Below are 23,791 nucleotides of genomic sequence, written 5' to 3' on the forward strand. Positions count from 1 at the left end.
AGCACGGTACATATGTAAGCTGTCCGCTTCGGCATTGCCTTTCTGGTCTGTACACAGCCATAATATATGAGAGGGATCGCATAAAAAGAATACGATGCTTATTTTTTAGGACAAAATTTCCGTAATACGTGTGAGTGCGTCGTAGAGAACGGAACGAACACAACCGAAAAAAAAATCGGTTATCATCCGCTTTCTCGAAAAAGCAAGAGAAAACGGTCTAACGCCGCAATACGACCTCGCATAGTCACGCCGCACAACGTCTATAAATATATGACCGCTGATGCCGCATGCTTGGACGATGCGGTATATAGAACAAAGATATCTGTAATCAGCACCTACCACTGCTTAGGACGCTCGCGCAGTTCGTAAACAGTCCCTTTGCTGGACAAGCGTAATTTGGACTGTAATGTATGCTGCTATTACTTGCCAAAACTATTTTATTCAGGGGTGGAAACCTCATCCATCCAACCAAGTAGTCACGCAATGTAACCTGCAGCGAACAGTTTGAACGCTTGTCAAAGTATAACATATCACAGCTTTTATCGTAGCAGAACAGTACCTACGCTGTTACGATCGTCGCGTATGTTCCATGGCTCCTAAACCGCAGCCTAGAAATATAGGATAATACTGCAATAACGTCACATTAGTGATTGGAAGATTCAGAAATACACAATTGATCTCCGAGGCTGATTGTAGGCTCAAATATGCGCGCACACATCGCGCTGCGTGTTTCGTCCACCTCAACGCCAGCAGAAATTCCGGCCATGACGCCTTAAACCACTTCAGCACATCTCACAGAACCGTTTACCACGTTGAAGACGCATGTCATACTAAACAGACCGCACGACCGCGAAAACAAAAGCCAGCACCTACCGCCGAGCGTATACCTGCCATGCAAAAGACCGCTTTCACCCAAGCCAGTATGGCGCTGCTCATAGGCGGCGCCACTGCGTTCACAATATGGCGGCGCCTACGAAAAAACGGTCTATATGGGAGCGGTCGAGCAAAGGGTGACAAGGTTGTTATATGTCCTTTTCTGATTCCGGTGGTCGGCCCCCCATTCTCTGCCTCCGCTCTCTAATTCCTCTCTACCATTTTATCTACCTCCCCTCTGGACTGTTAACCTTTAGTACAAAGGTAAGCGCTGCAGTTTCTGCAATGCTTTTGCGGCGTGTCACGGATAAGTACAGCTGTCAGGAGTGTATTACGGCGACGCCCAGGGAGCTTCACAGGGCATTGCGAGGGTGCGGTGGAAAGATCCAAACGAGTCTCTCAATTCGCCTTTCATCTCTGCCACACTCCTGCAATGTAAATGCGCGTTCTAAACAACTCCCCGATTCGGCGTGCAAGACAGCAGCAGCAGCAGTGAAAATGTCGAAGGCAGGAGCAAAGAAAGCTTCGCTTTGAAAGGTGAACATACACTTACTTAGGCGGAGGACGGAGATATGCATTAGAATGTGAAACAGAACACCGTAATTCAATGTCGGCGTTTCGCCGAGAAAATCCACAGACTCGAACTGTTTTACGCGTCGACGATTTAATTGCGTCCGACTCCCCGATTCGGCGTGCAAGACAGCAGCAGCAGCAGTGAAAATGTCGAAGGCAGGAGCAAAGAAAGCTTCGCTTTGAAAGGTGAACATACACTTACTTAGGCGGAGGACGGAGATATGCATTAGAATGTGAAACAGAACACCGTAATTCAATGTCGGCGTTTCGCCGAGAAAATCCACAGAATCGAACTGTTTTACGCGTCGACGATTTAATTGCGTCCGATGGTTCGAATTCGTTCCAGGACAAGCAGCACACGGCCGGTTCTCCTTGCCATGATACTGGCGATGTTGGTGAGCGGTGTTCAAAACTACATGCTGCAATATCCCGCGGGGAATATCTACTTCTCACCTATGAATAGGTACGTAGAACCATTATTCTGCTACAAAAGGTAACAACTGGGTCATTCATTAGTTTTCGTGTCTGCGGTCCCTACGTCAGAAGGCGTCACTAGAAAATATGCATAAGTGCTTCAAAACGACCACTCCAAGTGAGCTCAAAGTCCACATTTATTTAAATGCTTTGTGTTTACAAGCGGTGGGAAGGATGCACGATAAATTATTTAACTACTCAACTTAAAGGCTGAGGGCAGGCTTCAAGATAAATGTGCAAGGAACTAAACCCATGAAACGCAAGAACGAAGGAACGCAGCCATAGCCGCTGACCTACATTTTCTTTTCTTTATTTACTGTATGAACGAAACGCTGGAGCTGAAACAGAGCACGAAAAAAGCGCTAAAGATTTACGCACACCTATGGTTAATTCTCAGTCAAACAGGCACGTGCGTCTAACAACAATATCTATTGATGCTGTAGCTTTTAAGCCACGTACACACTGCGTAAATATGCGCCAGCTTCAGAAAAAGAACCATTTTATTTATCACGGGCTTTCGAAATTCTTTACACACCCATTACCAATAATCTATTGTATGGAGGATCTTCGAAATTTCTTACAACAGAAAAATGAATTTTGCTAACATTACGCAATCATGCTGTTGTGATCACTGTAGCAGTTTTGAGAAAGTGAATGAATCGTAGGAGATGTATATCCGCTCACAAAATGCTATGGACCATGATATCTTATGAAATGCTTAAAACCTCCGCAGCCTCCCAAGGCAACCTGGTGTTCACATTTCGGGCATCAACTAGAATACGCTAACATTATCGTCCACAGTTTTATTGGCTACTGCTACCGGCTGCTCGGGAAGAGCGTGTTCTAAGATCCCGTGGTCCTTAGACTTTCGTGGACGGATGTACGTACGTGCAGAGATATACGCATCGGGCCATGATATGCAGATTGGCGCACGTGCACAGATCTACGTACCGCTTTCATTGCGCTGCGTGAGAGAGAGAATAGCGTTGCAAGCGCCAGAAAATCACGTGCCACACCATAACGCAGATACCATAATATAAATATTGCTTATGTGTTTATGTTATGTCGCTATTTGCATTTTAATTCTGTGAACCCTGCCTCCCACAAGAAGTACATAATCGCCTCGCTTGTGAACCGCGCGAATGGGATATCAAAAAAAAAAAGAAAGACCGGAAGACGTCACTGCTGACATACAGCACTGGCATCGGGATCTCTCTAAAAGCGGCTACCCTGACTCATTTGTGCGTTCCGTGGGACGTCAGCTTTTTCCTGCACGCACCTGCAACAGGCGTCCCAAGAGTCGTGCTACTGTGCCGCACCTTCCTGGGATCCGCGAGTACTTGGCGCGTGTTCTACGCCCTTACAGTGTACAAGTAGCGCATCCTACCTGTACATGCGAAGACTGCGATTGAAGTGACATTGGCGAGACAGTTAATTTCCAGCAAACACTGAAGCAGCACGTGTACGACGTCAAAAAGATTAATATAACTTCGAATGCTCTCGCCGAACACGCAGAAACGACTCGCTATGAGATAGGCAGGGACAACGCAAAGATAATGGAAAAAGAAAAGAACTAGACTTCTGGGTTTTTCCTTGAATCTCTGACAATCCAGAGCACGGAGCATACACTTAATCGCAATGACAGCAATGTGAAACAGGCTCCCGTGTAGGAGCCGAGACGTCTTTCCGTTTACATACTTGCGTAATAGGTGTCCGCTTTTAACTGTTTCATGTTTATGTTTCAGTTATAAGAGTATTTCGCGTCACAGACAGTTCGCGACAGAGCGCACATGTATATACTGCAGCTGCTAATACTTCTGTTGTACTTGTGTATCACAAATAGGCACCTGTTAGGTAGCAAGCGCTGCAAGAGTGATTTTGGCGCTCAACATGGATGTTTTCCTTTCCCGGCGTTCTTCAGGTACAGCGGCGGGGACTATGTCTATTACATGCCGTACAGCCATGTTCCTAGCTATTGCATCGGAATAATTGCTGGTTTCTGGTACACAACAAAGGTTCCTCTGCAGCTGTCAAGGGTAAGCAGCGTCATTATTGTGCTCCCCAATGCTTATGCTAACCAACTTACAAATAGAGTGCATAGTATTAAAACGTGGGACAGCTTGAAGTATATAATGTTAAACATGCGGTCTAATTAAATTCGAACCTATAGTGTGTTGGGCCACCAGAAAGTCCATACGTGCCCGATACAAGTTGACCGAGTTCATTTGTAGGGTTTTAACTCTCCTCTCTCCATCATCGGGTATGCACTTGGGGATCTCTTGTATGCTAGCGTTCCGACACCGTATCTTCGATTCGATTATAAGTTGCTCATTGTCACGAGACAGATAGAAGAGACATCGGATCTGGTACTCTGGCAGAGAGCTGGGCTAGCTGGATTTGTGTTAACTGATGTGTTCCTAGTGCTTCGGAAGAAACGGCGGTGCTTTGACACCACACGTGTTATGACAAAATACAAGGAAGAAAAGTGCAAGTTGCTTCTTCCGGTCTACAACATCAAAAAAGTGTCTGATAAATGTATTAGCGCGGGTTCTATCTTACGGACAATAAAACAGTGTGACACATGTGTGCAGGAACTTGTCCTACCCATCTGTGGCACTTCGCACATGGGCCACGATTTTGGGTCTTTCATTTGATGCCACGTGCAACGTGGGTGTATTTTGCTCTAGTGAAATAAGTCCATGACTAGCATCCTCCCGGTTCCGCTTCCCTTTTACACTGTGCACATTTCCTGCTTGTTCCGATGCACTGAAAATGAATCAGTTACACACCAGTTACTACATTTCCCTCTCTTGGGCAGCAAAAAGTACATGTGGCGTATTCAAGCGACCATGGAAAGCTAAATCAACTTTGTATACCTCTTTGTACTGAGGGGACGGCTTATGAGGACTAAATGGTGCCAAGGAAAAAAGCAAGAAGTGATATGTCTGAAAATATGGTTATGTGAGAGCATATATTTATACAGGACGACGGAACCCAGCCCTGCCAGCTTCGTCGCAGCAACTCGGCCAAGGCGACCATGATGGCTCCTTGCACGCCCCGGAAGACGTCCCGCGGATGTACGCCCTCCGGGAGTTTCACATTGACCTGTTGACCCTGCGTTTTGTCGGGCTAGACAGCCACTATTCCGTTAACAACTGCTGCACTACCACGGCGCACAGCACGATCTGTCAAAAACCTCGCTTCCGTTACTCCAGCTGCCATCTTATGGGCCAAACATCTATAGGATCACTTGCGACAAGCCGGCACCCAACTAATACGCTACCTACAAGCCGTCAGTCTCGTCTAGCAGGCACCCTGTCACAACGGCTCTCACCAGGTGAACCGTTGCCATATTCGATGTCACGGCATCGCGCATCGTCTGATTCAACCCGTGCCGCTCGTCATCGCGTGCCGGCTCCGGTCTTCAACTTTCTGGAAAGAGGGGTTCGCCCGTGAGTTCCTTTCCCAACTGAAAGATCCCTGCGTGACGACTCAAAGCAATCGTCGGGCGAGCCACAAATACTCTGAGCTACTCTACGGCCCCCGGCGCTCCGTCCGTGCAAGTTGCCCCATCCTTTTCCGCCGTCTGTTCCGGAAAATCTCATCCGCCGCCGCTGCGGGTTCTGTCTTACTTGCTCAACCAAGCGTTATCTCGCCGGCACAGGGAGGTTGCATGCACAGCGACTATAGTGGCTACAATGCTTACCACGTTGAACTCCTTGTCACCAGCGTCGGATTTCTCGCAGCAAGTAGCAACAAGCAGACCAACTTCCGAAGCGGTGTGGTCTTTCCGACAGCAGCAGCCAAGCTGTCCGTTGTTTCACAGGAGCAAGCCTGCAATGTGGTTCACATTGCAGGAAAGCCACTTTTACCTCAATGTGACTCACCAGAATTTGAGCTATTTTCACGCAAGTAGTTAGCTACGAGATGGCCCTATCTAGTAGCTCCGACTTGCCCCCGGCCCGGGCATCAAAGTCAACCTGCACGAGACCCCGATTACACTCCCGTTTGTTTCTTTTTTTACATCTGCGTTAAAAAAGAAAAAAAAGCTGCGGACTTCCCCTGCTTGCACCATGTCACCAAGCTGCGGCTCCGAGCCCTGCAACACCGCAACGCTTGCCTGTACCACGGTCGTTGCCTGATTCTAGAAACTTAGAGGCTGCATTCCTAGTAGCTAAAACATCAACGCTCTCTCCCGCGTTGCCCACGTTATGCTACTGAAACGCGCCTCGTACACGGCCCACCAGCGCCTCCGTGAACTAGCAAGGTTCGCCACTACAGCCCTCAGAAGCAATTCTGTCCGTCCTACAAGGGACCATATCTGTCTTACATGTTTAAATCCCAAAGGTAATACAAAATAATCACTCCCGGCTCGTGCAATATCTTCTTTACGGCTGAAAACGTGGCCAGTAGATGTCCTTGATTGTTTTTATTTATTTTTTAAGACCAGGTCATGATGCATAATGTAGACTGTCCGAACTGCTGCTTACGGCTACGTAACATTTCTGTTATGTACTTCATGTACTTTTCATTTTTTTGCGCATGTATCCACTTTGTGTACCATGCTTACACTGTGTGCTTCAGTGTTTTGTGCACTGGGAACGGGTCGGGGAAAGGGACTGACACTTAGGCATTGGTGCCTCTTTCACAGAGCCTCTTTCACATTGTCAGCCTCTTTCACAAAGATTCTTTGTATTTTTTCTGTAAAAATAAACATTCATTCATTCATTCACAACAATGACTGGGCAGTCTTATGAACAAGGTTGTTACGATGGTAGCGACGATGACCCAGAAGCGACAGCAATAGCATAATTAAGGTCACAATGCTGTGAAAGCTCAACCAACCCTCGCAACTAGCTTTGTTCAAAAGACGGAACGTGTACCACAGACAACCCAGTACACATTTCTAGACCCTGGTGACGCTGATTGCATTGTACTTCTTGATTTCTATTGGAGCAGGGCAAGGTGGCCTTCCTGTGGGTGGCAGCGCTTTGCAGTATCTGCATCGGTCAGTTCGGAACGGTCCTGTGGATCGGGCACGCGCAGCCTTCCAGGATCATCACGGCTCTGTACGCTGCGACACATCGTGGACTGTTCAGCGCGGGAATCGCATGGATAATCTACGCCTGCCTGACGAACCGATCTGGTGAGTGTATTCCTGGTGATCGAAGAAGCCAGCCTTGAAGGAGCTTGAGGCATAATTCAGCTGTTGAATGATTCGTCGACAGGAGCTGAAGAGCCAATGAGGCACCAAGTCTGTGTTCTCTCTGTCATTGTTCACCTCAAAATTTTGTATACAAGGAAGCTTTGGTTGATTTTTTATACAATACTTCTATAGCGATCCTCCTACCCTGATGGCAACTGCATCAAGTTCAAAAAAGATGTTTGCCATCGACAGGACTTAACGTCACAGAAGAAGGCTGTGCAAGCACTTCTTGCGATCTACCGGTCTTTGTGAACGTTTCTAACTGGAACGCCCTTCATGTGGGTGTCTCTGTGTGTACATTTTTTTTTTCATCTCTGTCATCTTTCTAGTCCCTATCTCTCAACCGCAATGTAGGGTGACGAACCGGAGATCTAATATCCGGTTAACCTTCCTTCCTTTCCTCATCTCTCTCTGTCTCTCTCTCCCTCTCTCTCACTCTGTAAAAAAATTTGACAGTTTTCTTTGCGTGCACCGAAATCGGCGATTAAGAGTGTGTAACGCGTACTTTTAAGCGTTAGGGGTGTGGATAAACAAAGATGATTGCACTCCCACTCTCGAACTTACCGTATCACTTGGGGTCTGAAGGTCCTGCTTCCTCCTCGACATTTAATTGTAAAGGATGTTTTTTAACGTCCTCGTCTAAACTACTACGATCACTAACTATGGTCAAGAGTTCACTGGCTTTCTAAGTTTACACTGGCGCATGCAGTGGTGTTAAACACCATTTGAATACCGCGACGCCGCGGCAAACGCCCACGCCGCCACAAACTCACGTCGCGAAAGGTGAGGCGTGACCGCGCTGTGGCTAAATTTCCACGATGCCGCGACCGCAGTCGGTGGGTTTTGCCGCCCCTGACACCTAGGGTGCCTGGATACCTAGCCCAGTTTCCAGGGAGAGGACGCGGCCCCCTCCGACGTCATGTTGTTTCTAACCTCCGCCGCGCCACGCAGGAGCGTGTACAAATGCCGTCGTGAGTGACTCGGGTAAAAGCAAGTGTTCGCTTTTACTAAATCCTATTATTATTATATATATTTTACTATATTTACTATTATTTATATATTGCGAAAATATAAATATATTCGCAACAAGATTTCAAGTGACAAATTATGTATTCAAGAGGAAAATTTATTGCGTAGCTCCGATCTAAATATATGTTAACGAGTAAATCGTTTTCCTTGGCAGCCTTTGCACCAGTTTCGAACAGGTTTGTTGCGCGTAAAAGTAAAACTGTGCCGGCTGCATAGAATACCTACGCACGCGCATACACACAAACAAGCATGTACAATCGCACGCACTCACAAACACCCAAACGCACACACGAATACGTACACATAGGCTCAAAGATACAAGCAGACACACATCCACACGCCTAAGCACGAACACACAAGTACACAAGAACTTACGGGCACAGATACACACAGACACACATGCATGCGCACACAGGTGCGCAGAAATACCGATGATGCACAAGCAGGTACGCACGCGCACACAAGCTACAAGCGCACACACGCCCAAACACATGCACGCGCGCATACACACAAACACACGCACATGTGCATGTATACACACGTAGAAAGAGATACACGCCGGCAAACGCCGACGCATGAACACACAAACACGCACGCGCGTACGCACACACGCACAACCACGGACACAGCGACTCAAGTACATAGTCGCAGGCACGCGCAAACACGCGTACATACATACGCGAGCACACCAACGAATACACACACACATACGCGCAAACACAGACGCACGCGCCAACACGCACACATACACGCATGCGCATGAACAAGCACAATGCGCACGCACACCTATATACCTACATACACGCAGAAACACACAGACTAACACGTGCACGCACACAGACGCACATACGAACACGCGCGCACACATCCACACACACCAACACATGCACGCCAAACACACGCTCACAGATACATACAGCCCCGCAGATGCACTCAAGAACAGTCAGTCACACACAAGCAGAAACACAAACACGGGCACGCAAGCATGGCCAAAGGTAAACGCAGACATACACACGCATAGACAAACACACTCGCACGCACATATACGCATATACGCCCAAGCGCATGCGCATGTGCAGGCCCAAACACGTCCTCTCACACACGAACAGACACACACAAGCACGCGCAAACATGCGCACAAACGCGAGTACACAGACGCACATACAAACTAGGGCACACACATACATACATACATACATACATACATACATACATACATACATACATACATACATACATACATACATACATACATACACATTCAGCAGCAACCAGTACACGACAAATCCAGAAAGAATCAATATGATGCCGGCACTTTCAAACGGCGACGCTGCTGTGGAGGCACCCTATATTTGCGGACAACTTTCTGTGGCTATGAAAGGAAAGCTACGGTGGCAAAGCGCGCACAAGTGAAAGCGCTTCTGAAAAGAGTGCCCTGTTTCCATGCGCGTCAGTGTAAGCTGGAGAAGAGAATGAGTTGTAAACTTTTCGGCAGCAACGCGATTACGCCACTGCCTAAAATTTACACCAGCAGCGAAGTAGAATACACTTGGTTACCGCAATTTTAGCTGCTTTTGTCTGTTTGAGCTTTCCGCCAGCAGGTGGCTGCACAATGCAGGCCGCTCACGTTTACACCTCCGCCCCTCTGCCCCAACGCCTAGTTCACCTGCGTTAACTCTAACACCGGGCAAGCTAAAACTCGCTACTAACTCCCCTTTCGCGTGCTTTTATTTAACCGCCATCGTACGATTATCATTAAAAGAATTCCTACACAACGCATGTCACGATGATTTTCAGTATTATTATTATTACCATTCGAACAATGTAGCGACACATCGTACTGCTGAAGCCGTCTTATTTGCAAACTGTTAGAGCCATTCTAAAATTTCTATTGCTTCGTGTTTGTCACTACCTGTATGGATCCCACTAAATGGAAATCGCGTGTTAAGCGAAGCTTTCTTCGACGTTGGTGCAGACGTTTAATGCAAATGTTCTGCAATACGAAACGTTACTGACGGAAATGTTTCTACGAATTGACGCAAATTAAATGTGCTTTTACGCATTTCTCTCTGCACTTCTTACATCTTCTGTTGGCCACTATAACATTTCTCTTTAGGTCAACGCCTCTCGTTAAACGCAGGTTCAAGCAGGACAAGAGACAAAAATAATGAACCTAACTCAGCGCACCCTCAACTCCCACTCGCTTAACTGACCCGCCGCGGTAGCTCAGTGGCTATGGTGTTAAGCTGCTGAGCACGAGGTCGCGGGATCGAATCCCGGCCACGGCGACCGCATTTCGATGGGGGCGAAATGCGAAAACCCCCGTGTACTTAGATTTAGGTGCACGTTAAAGAACCCCAGGTGGTCGAAATTTCCTGAGTCCTCCACTACGGCGTGCCTCATAATCAGAAAGTGGTTTTGGCACGTAAAACCCCATAATTTGCGCTCGTTTAACTGAAATTCTTTCCACACAATCGACTGTTTCTGTTGCCAATCTATTCACTTCTTGCTTCTTGTCCTGCGTGTCTGCTCGGACGTAGGCCTTTTCTGAGATATTACCCTAGGCCCATACTCGGAAACCCAAGTTATGTAGTGGGGCACATAATCAGAGGCGCATAATCAGTTAGTCGAGGTGTCTATTGGCGCACACGGTGCATGGCCTGTGGCAGATACTCCGTGGCCATATTAGTATGATTCGTATGTATATTCAGATATTGTCAGCTAAAAGAGCGCTCATTCTCCCTTTTGTCAGTAAAATGTCGACATTCTTCTTATTCAACAGAACCTTACAGGCCCTATTACAGGGCATAAAGAAAGGGGGGGGGGGGGGGGCAATTCGAACAACACATAAAACAACAAAAACATAAAAACTACAAATTTTCAACAGGAACAGCACTACAAAAAGATTGCCGTATTATACAATATTCAAGGCACAGGGAACACAAAGTAATATCTGAAGGCACACGAACACTTGTTACCCTTAACAGAGCAAGAGTGATATTGTTTGTGAAATTATTACATAACACTGCAAAAATGCGCCATAAAATGAACTATACTGGGCACTCGCGAACGCTATTAAATGGGTAAAGCGCGAGTAACTAACAGCGGAAAGCGTCGCGTTCAGATATGGAGGCTAGATTATCAGGGAGGCCATTCCAGAGACGAATGGCACGACGTAGTGCAGATTACATGCATTTGTCTTACCGTATATGCGCATGAAGCTGAACTGATTATGTAATCCGCGTGAAAAGAGTGGGGTATTTGTAGTTGTAACCGGGTTCATTTATTAGTGTAAATATATTTGTGGAATAAGCACAGAAGAGAAATCTTGCGGCGGCTATCTAATGGCGGCAGCAGGTCTAGTTTAATTTATGTAATGCTTGAGCTTATACCGTAGTTACGTGATTTGAACGGGGCTGCTCTATTTTGCATCCTTTCCGTGATATTGATTAGTTAATTTTGATGAAGGGACCAAATTGAAGAGGTGAATTCCAACTGTGGCAGAATGAATGTTTGGAAAGCAAGTTTTCGACAGCTTTGTCAGGGCATTTTCAAGTTTTGCCGTAGACAGCCAAGAGAACGTGATGCTTTGGCGCACGTACAAGTGATGTGTGGGACCCATGAGAGATTCTCTGTAAGAAGAACACCAAGGTACTTGTATGATGATGCGTGGGAAAGCATACTGTCATTAAGATATGCTTTAATTCATTAATGCATTAAGGTATGCGATTAATTCACACATTTTCGGCTGAAGCACATTACCTCCCACACTGTGAAGTTCAGTGTCATGAGCCATTTGTTACACCAGTTAGCGATAAGGTTAAGATTTGCTTGAAGTGCCAAGTGATCGTCAGTCGTGTGAATAGGACGGTGGATTATGCAGTCATCGGGAAAAAGGCGCATGCAGGAAGCAATCTGGGTGGATAACCTGTTAATGTAGATTAACAAGAGTAAGGGCCCGAGAACGCTGCCTTGCGGCACACCGGAGTTAACAGAAGGAGGTGGGAAAGAGCAATTGTTAACAACAGTAAACTCTTCTCGAAAAAAAATGTGGCGCGACACACGTGTGAAGTGTCTCAAAGCGCTTTGGGTGCTTGAAGTTGGTAAGAATGTTAAGTAGGATTTCTAAGCATGCATCATTGATGCAGTGAATGGGAAATCGGGCTGTTGCTTTGATCGAAACGTATTTGGAACCAACAACCAACTCGTAATGTTTAAGCCGGCTTTTCCATGCTCAGGACCACTATTTCAGCGCCTAGGCCACACAACCTACTTTTTAGCCATGAATATTCAGGAGTGCTTGCTCGTATTCTCCCTCTCCATGCGCAGGTTTCCTCAGCAGCGTACTAGCATGGCCAGGATGGGCGCCTTTGAGTAGGCTTTCGTTCTCCACATATATGTTTCATGACATAATGCTTCAGTATGAGTGGACGAGTTTTCCTAGCAGAGTAGATGGAGGCTATTACTTCATGGTAAGTATGCATCTCTTCTTTAAATGTTATTTCTTAAGTCGTAAATATTCGTATAGTTTGCTGAGTCGACTCACTGCAAAACACTCCAACTATTTTATGTCGAAGGACCATATATCAGAATAGACCTCGTGACGGTTAAGTGACGCTTAAGTGGGAGCATTTCGAGACAACTGGGTAATACATTATAGAAAGGAACACAGAATTCAGCTTGGAAATGTGCTTTGTTGGCAAGGTAATCTACTATAGATAATTTAAATTATTCAAGTTACCTACGTTTCCCGAAAAGCCGTTACTGTTGCAGGTGAAAAAATAAATTGTTTTACTTGGCATTGAAAGAGAACATTTCAGCAGAAGACATCTTCAGACAACTATCCGCGATAGGCTATTAGCATTCAAGCAATGCAGCCTCATATCGTATTGTTAAGACACCTTTATTTATAATCTGTAGTGGTATTTCCAAGATTTTAATTGCTCCGACTGTATACGACATACACTATCTCTGGTATCTTCTCTATCTGCTATGACTCTCGCTAGCCAGTGTCGCCCATGACCGTGAAGGCATCTAGATGACTGCATGACAATGACGCCGTGACGACGGAGGAATCAGAAATAAATGAGGCAGCTGGAATGACCCAGATAGTATTACGACGACGGCTTTAGGATAATGACATCACGATTCTGAAATAATGACAGTGGTGCAAAGATGACAGAGAGACGACGATGGCATTAGGACAGTGGGATGACAACGACTGTATGATGCGACAACTATAGGATGACGACGGCGGAACGGCGACGGTATGACCATAACCGTATGATGAAGCTTGAATGACAATAGGACGACCACGATGGCATTGCGTCGACGCTACGACTAATGCACAATGACGACTGACTGACGACGACAAAATGATGACGATAGCATTACAACGGTGGCGTAATTATGATTGAGTGATAACAGCACAAACAATTATTACAACCGAATGGCATCGATGGTGTGACGAAGACGCTACCGTGACGACGGCATGACGTCAATGGGATGAAGATTTTGAAATGAAGATGGTATGACGGCGAATACATGGTGACGTGATAATGACGATAGCATGACAATGGCAGCATCAACATGGTTGAATAATCGCAGGGCGGTCACGATGAAATTATGAAGAAGTGACGTCCAAGGAAAGACGAAAGCAGTTTGACGACTCTGGTATGAAGACAACGGGATGACTTTCTGGAAGCAATGAAGATGGTTAATGCCAGCCTCCCTATTGTGGCATATGACGAGAGCCGGCTGAAGAAACTGGATGAAATTACCACGGCGGCATCACGACGATAATATGACAACGAATACGTGTCAATGTCTGTATGATGATGCACTGACGACGCTGACATGAGAAAGTGGCATAATCAGTTTAATGGTGAGAACGTCATTACAGTGGCGTGATGAAGACAGCGTGGCCCAAGCTAGTCGAGAACTTGGGTCGCTAGATCGGCGTAAGAGGATAGATAGACGTGCTGGGAGCTCTGTTTAGCGGAGGCAAAATATACTCGTTTTGACAGCTTCAGAACCGGTAGTCGACTGGCTTTATTCAAAATAAAAGCAGGTTTGCCGAGTGGCAGCGGTGGCGCCCCAGTCGGGCAGCCGCCAAGAAAGAACAGTGGGAAATGATCCCCACGGCGGGGCACGGCGAGGTAAACTGCATTTCCGGAGCAAGGGGCAATGACCCCCAGGGTGGGGCCAACTAAGTGACGGACAGTCGCGACAGACAGACAGACAGACAGACAGACAGACAGACAGACAGACAGACAGACAGACAGACAGACAGACAGACAGACAGACAGACAGACAGACAGACAGACAGACAGACAGACAGACAGACAGATAGATAGATAGATAGATAGATAGATAGATAGATAGATAGATAGATAGATAGATAGATAGATAGATAGATAGATAGATAGATAGATAGATAGATAGATGGATTCAAAGTGCTTAAAGCTGGAGAAGAGTGCTAATCACATTAGAAAAGAGTACTTGATGTATCAATATTTTCATGCGCATGTATAGAAGCGGAACAACGTCAATTTGTCATCGTATCGCGAAAGGGATTTTTCAGTTTTTACTATGGCTCCTATCAAACGTTAGGCAAATGCGATTAGCGTAAGAGTGTGCAAGTAACTTTTAATAAGAACTACATATCACATAAAAACCAAATCTGCCCCAGACATCGTGGACATCAATGACACGCGGTGACATTGAAGCAGGCATGCGCCGGTCAGAGGTGCGATCTCGGCGAAATGTGTTGCTCAACACCAACAAATTCCGAACACACTTGTACTGCGTCGCTCTTCTTCGCGAATGATCAAATAAATACCGTTTATTGATGTTCGAGACTTTTAAAAGACCGGAGAAATTGAAACCTTTCAGCCATTCCATTAAATGTAGCAGACACGTACTTTAAAGAACTTCGCCGGTTGCCGGCACAAATGCTCTGGATCCAGCAAAGGAAGTCAAGTGCAGGTAGCATAGAGTGTATGGCCCAGATATTATGTGTGATGGCACGGAATGCGAATGTGAAGGGCGTTTTTACAAACCAAGTTGTAGGAAAGGTAAACCACTGAGTCTTGCCGTTCGGTGAAAACGATCGCAGTGGCTCGGAGAATTCAGGATTGAAATTCCCGTCCGAACATGCCCAACTATAAACAAATCGCACAAGCTGTCCTTAAACCCAGTTTTCCTAGGTTAGACTTCATTCAATGTCCGATAATTTATGGTTCTGATAATTCAAATTGATCTTTTTTTTCTTTGCTACGAGCTTGAATCTGTGCGAATTAAAAGCGACGTCTGTCTTTTCCCGACCTTCTTTATGCGCAGGGGATCTTGGTGGCCGGAAACTGCGTCGCTTCGATTGCCGCAGCACTGGTGATGCACGCGGTGTTTGAGAAGCCCCTCGCTTTGCTTGCCGCCTCGCTCGAAGAGCGCCTCCTTCCTCGCCGACAGCCGGGGCACGATGGGCCCGCTGTAGAAAAGCACGACCGCGTCTCCGAGGAGTTCGTCGTTAATTACGACAGTTCCCGCATCAAGCAATTGTGACTAGGCACGTCGCTCATTTTGTAAGCAGCAGGCCTACACCGAGGCAGGTGTTTGGTTCGCTTATGAATTGTTCATTCTTTTTAACTAATGTCAAAACAAGAAAATTCTTCGTTCCCCACTGTGATACCACATGACACGTTGCGCTTGTTTGTGTAATGCGGCACTATGGCATTGCGCTGCTAAACACAAGTTCGCGGGATCAAGTCCTTGCAACGGCGGCCGCGTTTCGATGGGGGCGAAGTGAAAAAACCCCCGTATGCATTAGGAGCACGTTAAAATCCCCGTGTGGTCAAAATTAATCCGCAGCTCCCCCCTACGGCGACTGTCATAACTAAATCGTGGTTTTCGCACGTGAATCCACAGAATTCAAATCATTAACGTGCACGCTCATTCACTGTTAATCGAAACACCTCATCAGTATTTAAGCCAGTATAACGTCAGCATTCCTTCACCGCGGCGAAAATGTGCCTCATACGATTACACGAACACCCATTACAGTAATATTAGGTAACTTTATGTGTGTTATTCATGTTTAAGTAAGATAATGACAGGAATAAACATCTCTGGCACTTCTGTTTTTCGCGTCTTGTTGCAATGTAATAAATATGAATCAACTAGCCCAGTAACAAGTGCTGATAGGCTGCAGTTATTCTGTAGATGGTCGTGCTTTTTTTGTTCATTTCGGTCTTTATGGAGCCTTTCATGTTTTAAACATTCTCACCTCGCTCAACATACCACACGTAGTACCTGAAGTATTGCTTTGACAATTGGCTGGGCCCGCCTGAAATACAAGGCCTGTTTGGATTAGAAGCTTGGAAGCTTGGGCGAGATTCTATGACTGCATAACGTAGCTCTACCGCGCGAAAGAAACGTTCGCTAAAGGGACCGTCCGAGATTTTTCCTTGCGTTACCAATGTCATGAATATGCGTGCGAAACAGATTTATGAGACTCGTCGGTTGTCTATATGCACGCTGATAAATAGACAAGTGACATAGTGGGAGCTTTGCTAAATAAAACAAAATGGTAACACGTGGGTTAGCCAAGCGTCGCTGGCTCTGCTCAAGAGTGAAGCTAATCTGATTAAGAAATCCGGTGTCTCACCTCACTGAACGCTATCGTCCGCGCATGTGTGCACACGTGCGTGATGTTCGTTATCGATTTAATTTTGGCTTCACGTGTGTAATAAATTCCATTTTGAAGTGAGCGCTCGCCGTGTGTTTTCTTCACCTGCGTCCACATTTTTTGCGCTTTGTGCAGCTGCATTCTGTTTGGATGTTTTGGGCCATCTTTTTCCCATGCTAGAAAGATTTGTAGAGTATTGAAGTGATTCTGTTCCCTGTCCTGGTCTGTCGTCACAATATTTTGTGCCCCATTACTACGGGGACCAAATATGGGCCGTCCAGAAAGCCCACGATGCGGCGGCCATGTTCGGCCTGCCCGTCCCAACGTGGGAGCGGCCAGCTGCACGATAATCCCGTATATCTCAGCACTGTCAATAAAGGTTTTCCATCTATTCATCCATTACCGTAATAAGTACGCACTTCCAAGCCCATTGAAAAGTAGTGGTATATTACTGTGTGTAACTCTAATTAACAATAATAGCGTGTATCTTTGAGCGAGTTGGTATGTTATAAAAAAAACACCGACTAACTCAAAACTAGATTAGGGAGATTGGCAAGCCCATAAAATTATGTATCCTGCAAAAATTCTGCAGATATTGTTCGTCTTTTCCTTTCCCCTAATGCTCAAGTGCTGCAGCCGCTACCGCATGCTGTCTATCGACCGCAGTCGCCGCAGCGTAATAATTTGCACGTATTCCAGCATCGGCCAAAAATTCACGACCACTAGGAAACTGTTATTGCAATAGAAGCAATCGAAAACGCTTTATTGGCGCTGTGAGTTGAAAACTGAATGATACGCAACATTTAAATTCCGAGAAAATGGCGAAACGTTAGACCTGAAGTGCGCATAAAAAATTGAATGTCTCCATTACTTCTGGGCTAGAAATTGCTAAATGCTCGTTTTCTTCCTGTTTGCAAAAGTTGTATCAACCATGAACTTCAATCCTGGCCCGGGTACTTGTATTGCTCGCGCTTTGGCGAATGTTATGGATGAACTGGGCAGTTCACTCAGGGTGATGCAGAGTGGTATCCACTTATTATAATCAATGACTTTCTCATGATTGAGATTTTGCTGACTTTGTTGTGATGCGCTCTTTCTCGGTCTTTTTCGCTCTTTGCGTAACGTATATGTCATAAGTTTCCCGCCTCAGGGGCTTTTTAGCCACTTTACTGTGAACTAAGGTAATTGAACATTGAGGCTGCTCATGCTTGTCAAAGGCCATGCACTGTACCTCCATTATGCATATTTGCTATCGTGAGCAATATATGAGCGGGAACACAGGAGTGCGTGTCAGACGGCTACGAAACCTAGGGTGCCTCGATGTAGCGCGCTGCCGTACATGGTGGTGACACCTCTTGGCCTGCGCCGCGCCGATGTTTTGCTCGGCGGTCGCCATATTGGGGCGAGTCGATTAATGCGACCGTTCCTTCCAGCGTTCGTAAAGCAGCATTGTTGGTAAGATTGCGAAGCTGCCGTGTTGTGCACCAGGTGCTGGGCGATTGAAATGTGTTCAGTCGCAAAAACCAGCATAGCAGGGTGTTGTGTACCGCTGTGTGCCGGCTAATAATGCCGCGAAGCTTGTTGTTTGATCATTCTTAAAGCGGCCGGCATGCCGCACTATCAGTCTCTCTGTGACGCGAGATGCGGGCAGATTTACCTCGACTGATCCGAGCCACGTGCGACAAAGTCGGCTTCCAGAATTTTGTCGTTGTTTTTAGCATGTTATCTCGAAGTTTCCTTAGCGGCTGTAAATTGGGCTCGGTTGAAAGCGGCGGGCCTCCCGTTCATCGATGACAGCCGAGCACGCTTGCTGCACATCGCCGCCGCGAAATTGTGCAGTTCTTAGCAGACGCAAGTCTGCCTAATAAAGTATCTCTTTTAGGAGCCTTTCGCTGCCTATACCGCGCGCGTTGCATCGAATTCTCTGGCCTCTGGAACAGTGCACTTGCATTTCGAGTAATTTATCGGTTTGAGCATCCCAGTTCGCCAACGCAGTCCTAGTTGCCCAGTAGTCAATTCCTCTGAGATCCATGCATGCAACCATACGCTATTTCTGTGTGCCATAAGCGCTTAGGATTGCGAGTAAATGTGCAAGACCTTTACACACCTAAATTTGCTGGCGCACGCGCATGCTAAACAAGAATATCGGCCGACGCTCCATTGCCCGCCGCATCTGCGCTCGCCCCAATGTGGCGGTCACGAAGGCAGTGTCTCCACCCTGTACGGCGGTGCGCTACATCAAGGCACCCTACAACGAACCCTCCTATACACGAGGCAACCTAAAGTTTTCCCGCGCGGCACGAGCGCCGAACGCTCCCCTAGCGGACCGATGGATGTTTCGAAGGTCGTCGCTGCGCTAGCGCGCGCCCGTGTTCTGTACGGCGGGAGCGCTCGTGCGCGTGGTTTTTGCGATGCCGAATGTGACCTCATCAGTAAGGAAAGGTGGCACGCAACACTGCTGTGTTGCTGATTGCCACAGCAGCCTCGAAAACACGAAAGGTTGAATGCCGCCCGTGAAGTTCTACAGATTTCCGAGGAAGTGGTACGAGAAGGACAGACGACAAGCACGGATAATTGCAGTGCGCCGAATCATGTAAGTTTCATACTTTCGCATTCGCGTGCAATCATGGCCGCTCGTTGAAAACGCAATAGGGATATGCCTGTTATTAGCGCTCCGCCATTCGATTAGTCGTGTCGCGTAGTTTAATTGTGGCGTTGCATGCATGTTGCGTGGCTGAGCTCTACAACGCGAACTCGATTCCCGGCCACGGCAGCCGCATTTCGATAGGGGCGAAATGCGAGAACACCCTTGTTACCGTGTGCTTTGATTTTTCTGCACGTTAAAGAACCCCCGAAGGTTAAACTTATTCCTGAGATTCCTCAATACAGCGTGCCTCCTAATGATTTCGTGGTTTTGGCATGGTTTTGGCACTTAAAACCCCCGAACTTATTTTATTGCACTGTGCCTTCCCTTAAGATCGGCAAGGACGAGCTCGAGAGAATTATTTCCGTTTTCCAAACGCTGCAATTTAAATTACTGGGTGTGCAGGTAACGAAAGGGGCGTATTTAATGCAAGCCGCGGACGTCGCTTGCGTCGGTAAGCGGCAGATCGGAAAGCAGTCGCTGTAGACGTGCACGTTATGTTTGTTGTTTGACCATGCTTTCTAAGTTCACAATATCCAAGCATGCTTTAAGGTAATTACCCCCTAGCACATTCTTCCTGATACATTCTTCCTGCCAAACACTCGTGTACTTAGATTTAGGTGCACGTTAAAGAACCCGAGGTGGTCGAAATTTCCGGAGTCCTCCACTACGGCGTGCCTCATAATGAGAAAGTGGTTTTTGGCACGTAAAACCCCATAATGTAATGTATGTCACTCTTCCTGCCAAAAATCTTCGTTTCCTGCAGTAGCCGGCCATCGGCGCGAGCTTACTTTAGCTGCTCGCCCGACGAGGAAGTTGATTTGCTTTGGCGAGGCATGTATCGCTAATGCTTGCGCTCGTGCTGCTGGTCCCAAGTTAATCCCTGGTTAACCTGTGCTCGGTTCATTTCGCGGAGCAGTCTGTACGAACCATTTCTCATGAGCAGTGAAAAGATACCTGTATACAGAAAGAAAGCACCAGATCGAGGTAGGGCAAAAAGGTATGACTGGCAGTGTGCAAGTGTCATAACTTGTAGTGGTGGCACTCTTGTAGAGTAATATATGCACACAATCGCAGGAACGTTACCTTTGCAAACATATTATGGGGGGTAATTTAATTCCCACAACAAAGAGGCACACATACTGTCTCATTTCTGTGCGATGCAGATGTGAGCGGCGTCTAACACACCAATGGCAATCACAGCAGTGTTCTCAGCAGTCAGCACCACCGGGACATGCGCTTTCGTACCGCAGCTACACAGCTCTTGAGCAGCAGCAAGACACATGTGAAACGGACTCCAGAACATGACTTTCTGAAGAGACAGAATCGTCAACAAGCAGCCCATTGGATCTGCAGTCATTGAGTAGTATAACAGAAGTTCCTGCTGCCAGAGTGACTTATGCTGTAATTGAAATAAAAGTGGCTAAATTTCTTAACTTTGTGCATACCTCTAACTCGACGTCGTCTATGATCATGTCGGACACCTGTGACACGCACTTGGCTTTCACTGTCACATCAGCGTCCACAATTTGTTCAACTCCATACACGTGCGGAAGCAGACGCTCCCCTTTCGTCAGGTTGCCGCCACGAAGAAAGCTGTCGGCATCGGCAACCTTCTTGAAAGCGCACTGCAATGATTGCAGCGCTGTTGCGCAAGCAGGCGATCTGCCGCCTTCGAAAACGCAGCATCGTGAGCACGAGGAGTGAGGCGCGGACGAAACAATGTAAACAAAGCGGAGACTTCGCCACGGCGCGACCTCGCTCCTTGACGTTTCCACGTTGGGGGCGCTGTCAGGAGGCGCAGTAGCGCCGCCTGGCCGTGGTTTTCTCGTGTATGGATGATACATGGCCGCCGCCGTTAGAAATAAAGTGGAAAGGAAAACGCTGTTCTACTAACGGTTGGCATTCCCACCATGCGTCCCCTATTTCATTACTGCCATTACTATCGTTACTCTAAATTACCATTACTACCATTACTCTAAAGAAACAAAGCACTGCGTACACCCCTCGTCAGTCGTAGTGATGGTTTTCAACACCTTCGCTGGACATCCACTTTCGCAGGGCCGGTAAGGCGAGTGAATGTTTTCACATTCGAGGCAGTTCCAGAATATAGAATCTATTTCAGGTGATTGGGCCCATCGTGAAGCAAGAACAATAAACAATGTATATTTTCTAAAAATGTGACATTGCAGGTCTACTAGGCTACTTCTGGCCTACTATCGTAAACAGTAAACTAAAAGTAGTCCCCTAATAAATGAGGAATTCAATCTCTACCGGGAAGACGAAGGATTCTTCCTAGCGTAAATGTTTCGTAAATTTGCGTAAATAAGACTGACCCGCTGAAGAAGAAGAAACAGTGCGTTTAGTTCCTCAGGTAGGAACAAAATATGCATACTGATGTCTATGAAAATAAATTGTTTCCTGTGCACGTGACGGAAAAACATATTACAGAGTTTCTCAGCACAATATTTCCTGCAGTCGACAAAAAAGGTTCAGACACCATACACTGAGCACACAAGTAAACGCCAAATAAATAAAACATAAAGTCCTTTCTACGCGATATTTGATCGAGGGTTTTTCGAGACGTTTTGACAACATGCCGAGTACGGCAAAGCAAAGCGTATGGATGCGCAGCCTGGCCAAATGTGTCGCCGAATGTTACGTACAGGCTGCATTGTTATAAGCTGACCGGGGCTTGCAAGGAAATCCCCGCTAGGACACCTACGTTGCAACTAACAAGATGGCACGTGAATCAATCCACGTGTCTGTTTGGTTCCTCTTGTTCCTGCTAAATTCGCAAGTGACCCAGGCGTTCGAAATCTGTAAGTACGTACGAGTTCCATTTCGACTAATTTGATATGCACTTTCCACTGTCTCAAACCTCCATCAAGCATAAGTGCTGGTTTCGTCTGCGCCATGCCGGCCTAGTAAATAGGAAATTCAGATAGTCTTCAGAATGCCCGGTGGTGTTTCTTTTTATTTTTGTCGATTGATAAAGCAATCAAATGGTCTGACGAAGCCGGCAATGAAAGTTACTAAGATTTTCAATATCATCAACTAAATTAAATAACAAAATCAACCATAGAACTCCCATAAATAACCTGTGAACTTAGAGGTAAACATTTTCTTGGTTATTGGCATTTTGAAAAGAATCAATTTGGAATAGTTCGTTCCACGTACGCCTAGGGAAATTGGCTTGTTAAACGACTTTCGTAGCAACGCTACTTGTATTTTTTTTTATGGTAAAAGGCACATATCTATAAAACGTCTAAATAGTCAACTCAAGGTAAGCAGCCGCTCCAGAAGCTTCAATTTGAGGAAGAGAACGCAAAGAAAGATGAGTACAACAAACAAACATAGATAGTCTGAAACAATCTGTAGGGTATGTATTTTCCTGCTCAAAAAAACATAGTCATTATTTCATCAACACTACATTCCTCGTCCTTTAAACGGTGCGCAGTTCTGTATTTAGCCAGTTACATATTTGCAGGTCGATATTTCATACCAACTTGCTGTTATTTGCTGTCCATCCTTGACCATGCGAAAGCGGTTGGTCCTTAAATAAATCTTCGTGGTCGACCAGCGACACTTTGCCTCCAGACGGACCAACTTACGCAAAAACAAGATCATTACAGAGAGCGACGGTTGGCCGACTGTTATTTCCCTCTCTCTCCCCCCTTTGTCATGTTTTGAAGCGGGTTTAGATATACTTTTGGACTTCTGGCTTAATCCTCTCCGCATTCATCTCACCAACAATTTCTCCTACATACGACATCTTCAAGCGCCAGAGACATGAACCCTTCCTAACAGTGACCGTCTCGTTCTACCAATCCCTGCGCCTCAGGCTCACAACTCACGACTTAACGGAGCACCATCTGCCCCTCCATAATTTTAGTGCGTTCTAGGCTATGGGAGTCACACCGAAAGTTCATACGCCTACGCTGATTTGACATCAGGTGGTGCGCAGGGCTATTTATTGGCGTAACACGAACAGTTCATATACATTTAATGTGTCATTTATCATGTGTCAGCACACCTTGTGGACGTCATCAAGCGCACTCCGAGCCACTGAACCACTACAAACGTGCCACTGAACCTTACGTACACGTGGCGACGCAGCTCCCATGTTTCCAGTTACCAGCGCTTCACCGAAAGTGCAAAATGTCCACACGATCGCCGGCGTCTGAACGGAAGTGCGCCCACATCGGCAGTCATTGTATAAGAAAGCCGCACATGTTTGGGAACGCTATCGAGCGCCCTGGAACAATAAACAATCGGCGCGAGCAGCTCGCCGTTTTCATTTCCAACG

At 46.5% G+C, this 23,791-nt stretch overlaps 1 protein-coding gene across 5 annotated transcripts in view; it reads left to right on the forward strand.

Annotated features, from left to right (window-relative positions):
• Positions 1-22,139: 22,139 nt before the first annotated feature.
• Positions 22,140-23,791, forward strand: part of LOC142592735 (nose resistant to fluoxetine protein 6-like) — a 101,927-nt gene continuing 100,275 nt past the window's right edge. For 3 of the 5 annotated variants that reach the window (XM_075704341.1, XM_075704342.1, XM_075704343.1), the window contains exon 1: positions 22,140-22,304. In XM_075704341.1, the coding sequence (XP_075560456.1) occupies positions 22,223-22,304 (82 nt within the window). In that variant the 5' untranslated portion in view covers positions 22,140-22,222. Of the gene's footprint in view, positions 22,309-23,791 lie in introns of all 5 variants that reach the window. The other 2 variants (XM_075704339.1, XM_075704340.1) reach the window with 2 other exon arrangements.

This window comes from Dermacentor variabilis, chromosome 9 (genome assembly GCF_050947875.1).
Source record: "Dermacentor variabilis isolate Ectoservices chromosome 9, ASM5094787v1, whole genome shotgun sequence".
NCBI classification, from domain to species: domain Eukaryota; kingdom Metazoa; phylum Arthropoda; class Arachnida; order Ixodida; family Ixodidae; genus Dermacentor; species Dermacentor variabilis.